The 3,490-nt window shown below is 43.3% G+C and overlaps 1 protein-coding gene across 1 annotated transcript in view; it reads left to right on the forward strand.

The window, feature by feature from the left end:
• Positions 1-530: 530 nt before the first annotated feature.
• LOC135613810 (polyadenylate-binding protein RBP47C-like) overlaps positions 531-3,490 on the forward strand; it is a 6,743-nt gene continuing 3,783 nt past the window's right edge. The window contains exons 1-2 of the mRNA XM_065110837.1: positions 531-1,099; positions 1,435-2,355. Coding sequence (XP_064966909.1) covers positions 2,044-2,355 — 312 coding nt within the window. The 5' untranslated portion in view covers positions 531-1,099; positions 1,435-2,043. The remainder of the gene's footprint in view (positions 1,100-1,434; positions 2,356-3,490) is intronic.

Here is a 3,490-nt window from a genome sequence, read left to right on the forward strand (position 1 = left end):
TAAACCTCATTCAAGGATGGGAAACAACTGGCATTTCCTTTTAAAAAGATTCTCTATTACAAATATAACTATAATACCCCTTGCTACTAAAAACGCATCAAGTGAAGAATTATAGTCTACACATATATTTATTCAATTTTTATTTTATATATACAAAATTATTATTTGTATCAAGCAGTATGTGTTTATAAACGTTTTGACTTATTTCAAATTTAAACATCAATTTTCTTTACCAAATCATTTATGTACGAATTTTAGGTCGAACCACTGTTTTCATTGAACTTTATATCAATTTAAAACTTTGTTTGGCTTTATATGTAGCATGTAAAATTTAAAATACTAAATAGAATAAATAAATTCAATTTGGTAATATTTCCTGTGGCTTATGAGGCATCCATCCATGGAATTTTCTGTTTTACATTATCGGAGAGCAGGTAGTAGCGCAACAATAAGCACGGTAACTTCACCGGTTGTGGTGTCGTTCTCTCTGCGAAAGCGACCGAGGCGGAGTCAATCACATCTTCTCGCCTTCTCTCTCCCCAGTGCCACTACCTCTCTAGGGTATGGATTACAGCCGTTGGTGGTCCGAACCCCAGGCGCCACCGCCGCATCACCACCCCGAGTCCCACCTCTCCAGCGCACCGCCGCCGCAGCATGACCTTCCCCGCCCCGTCGCTTACTCCTCCTACCACTGTCTCTATCCTAATCCTCACCCCAACCCTTACCCTCCTAGCGATCCTGCGACCCCAGTCAGACCTGACGCCCATTCCAGTCACCACCGGGTCCCCGCCGATCCCTATGTCAGTCGCCTCTACGTAACCCGTGGTGTGCACGACGGCCTTCACCCGGCGCCCTACCCTTATCCTGGACAAGAGCCCGGCCACCGCACGTTCCCCGCAGATCCCTATGTCGGTGGTCACTACGCTCCCCGTGGTGGGCACGAGGGCCTTCACCCGGCATCCTACTCATATAGCGGAGGAGAAGGTCCGGCGGGGGTTTCCGGGGTGTCGTTGTACGTCCACGGTCGTCGTGGTAGCGAACAACATGGGTGGGGGCGATTCATTCGTTTCCTGGGGCTAATCCACTCAGTCATAGCGCTGTAAGTGTTTGATTTTGTATTTTCGTTGGTATGACTACTGACTTGCCACTCCAAATTTTGAGACCGCAAGTTCTGTCAGCTACGACAACATATTTTCAGTTTGATTCAAACTATAACCTTTGGCCGGAGAAAAAAAATGTTTCTGTTGGATGATTGGAAAAATTATTCCTGATGCCATTAAAAAAATATAATCAGACGTCTTACTGTATTTTTTTTTCAAATTTACGCTATTAAAAGTTTGTAGTGAGGTTTTTTTTATTAAATTTACGGCTAACTTCTTCATTCTTTTAAAGGTTTTTTTAATGTTTTCATTGGTTTCTCGTGATTGTCCGTAGGGTCAATCACAGATTTCTACGGAATTTGAAGCTATGGAGAATATGATTGATCTCAATTCTCATTTTCCTCAGCTCCTGTTTAATTGATGGCTTATTGTCCACTAAAGCATGGAGTTCCTCAACACAAGGAATGCTCATCAAGAAAATAATGGATGTCAATTTCAACCTTTAAGGGAATGCAATTCATGGGTCGAATCGTGCTTTCCTGTCCTTTTAGTCTCATTTTGACTGCGTAAAGTAAGTCTGACCATGATCAAGTGGTTCGTCTTCGGCTTCATTGAATTGGATGACGTGGACTTGGGCCCGGCCCAATTACGACCTGTACATCGAGACGCCGACACAGGTTAAACCGGTACCGAACTCAGTTGTCGCAGTCCGATATAAAACGCGGATCTGGTCAAAACCACGGCGATTACGTCTCTTATATTTTGATCTGACGGTCAATATCAAACCTGGCATCGAATCCGCCCTCCCTATTTAAACCTATTTAAACCCTTCATCGCCCATCCCCCTCCCATCCCCACCCCCCCCCCCCCCCCCCCCACGCGAGATCTCCTTCTTCTCTCCTTGCTTGCCTCGCCCGCCGTCCTCATCGAAACGGCGGCGACGATGCAACCGGTGGCTGGAGTCGATCCGCGGCGCACCCCGTCGCCCCAGCCTTGGACGGCGGTGCGGTACCCGGCACCGGCGATGGTGATGCAGCACCCTATGATGGCGCCGCCGCCACCGCCATACGGGCATCCCTTCGTTCCCTACCCCCATCCCCCGACGCCTCCGCCTCAGCCGCCGTCGAAATCGAACCGTCACCAGCAGGGCGAGGAGGCGGCGGCGGAGGACGAGAAGCGGACGATCTGGGTGGGGGACCTCCAGTACTGGATGGACGAAAACTACCTCCTCGGCTGCTTCGTCCATACCGGTGAGGTGAGGATTTATCCTTTTGCTGCTGCTAGATGCTGTCTTTCTTTCATATGTGATGGGAACGCCTTTTACTTCTCTTGATTGATGCGAACAACTGGATCTTCCTGCTTCCTTTTGTTTGCTTTGTGGTAGTTCGTTGAAATATCTGCATTTGTAGGCCATTTACCTTGCCATCTGCATAGACAAGCTGAGTTAAAGAAGTATTGTTTGACTTAAATCTACATGTGATGTGAATATTTTCATAATTTCTCTAGTAATTTTCCTTTTAATAGAAGGTCTTAAATTTTATGCATTAATCTAATACATTTGGTCTCGATCTTTTGTTATAATTAAGTTTAGAAATGTCAAATTTAACAAAGGGTTCGTCCTTTAACGACTTATAATCTGTAAATTGCAGCCCTTGCTGTCGTTCAGATCTTAGACGGGATCTGAAGGCAATCATAACATAGAAATTTTATGGATGATTAAATGTGGTGGATTCTGTTCAATCCTGGCAAATTGACTGTGGCTAAATAATAAATTTTAAACAAGGAAGGTGATCCTCTGGTGAGCAGGTAAATGGGAGAAACAATTTGAGCAAATTTGGCAGCAGCACTTAGGAGCTAGGAAGAGTTAATGGAAGAATCTTGAAACATTACACAGTTTACTATGTTAGTGTGCTTTCTGCACAAATTAAGAAAAACTCTTTCAGTATAGTGCTACTTTTTCGTTTTTAACCAGTGTTAAGGAGTTGATTCTAGACTAAAGTAGCATTTTCTTGGCTAGCTGGCATCATGAAAACTCAGAGATTATGTCTTGACTAACATTTACAGATTGATAATTGTTATTATATTGTTATCATGGCATCTTTTGGTTAGACAATAACGTGCAATGTGGTAGAGATGTCTGTAATTTTTTGGTCTTATGTAAGGAACACAATAATTATTTTCTTGTTACATTTTGCTTAAATTGGAAGGATTAAACCACATATGCCTATTTTTGTGCTTGGTGAACTCATATTTAGTTTTCATCACATGCACTGTTTGTCTCATCTGAACAAGAAGATATTTTCAATTAAATCTTTTGAGTCATTTTTATGGTTTGTTGCATCTATATAATACTTTAAACTAATCTCGTACCTTTTATACTGACTCAACAA

The sequence above is a fragment of the Musa acuminata genome, chromosome BXJ2-6 (genome assembly GCF_036884655.1).
Source record: "Musa acuminata AAA Group cultivar baxijiao chromosome BXJ2-6, Cavendish_Baxijiao_AAA, whole genome shotgun sequence".
Taxonomy (NCBI): Eukaryota; Viridiplantae; Streptophyta; class Magnoliopsida; order Zingiberales; family Musaceae; genus Musa; species Musa acuminata.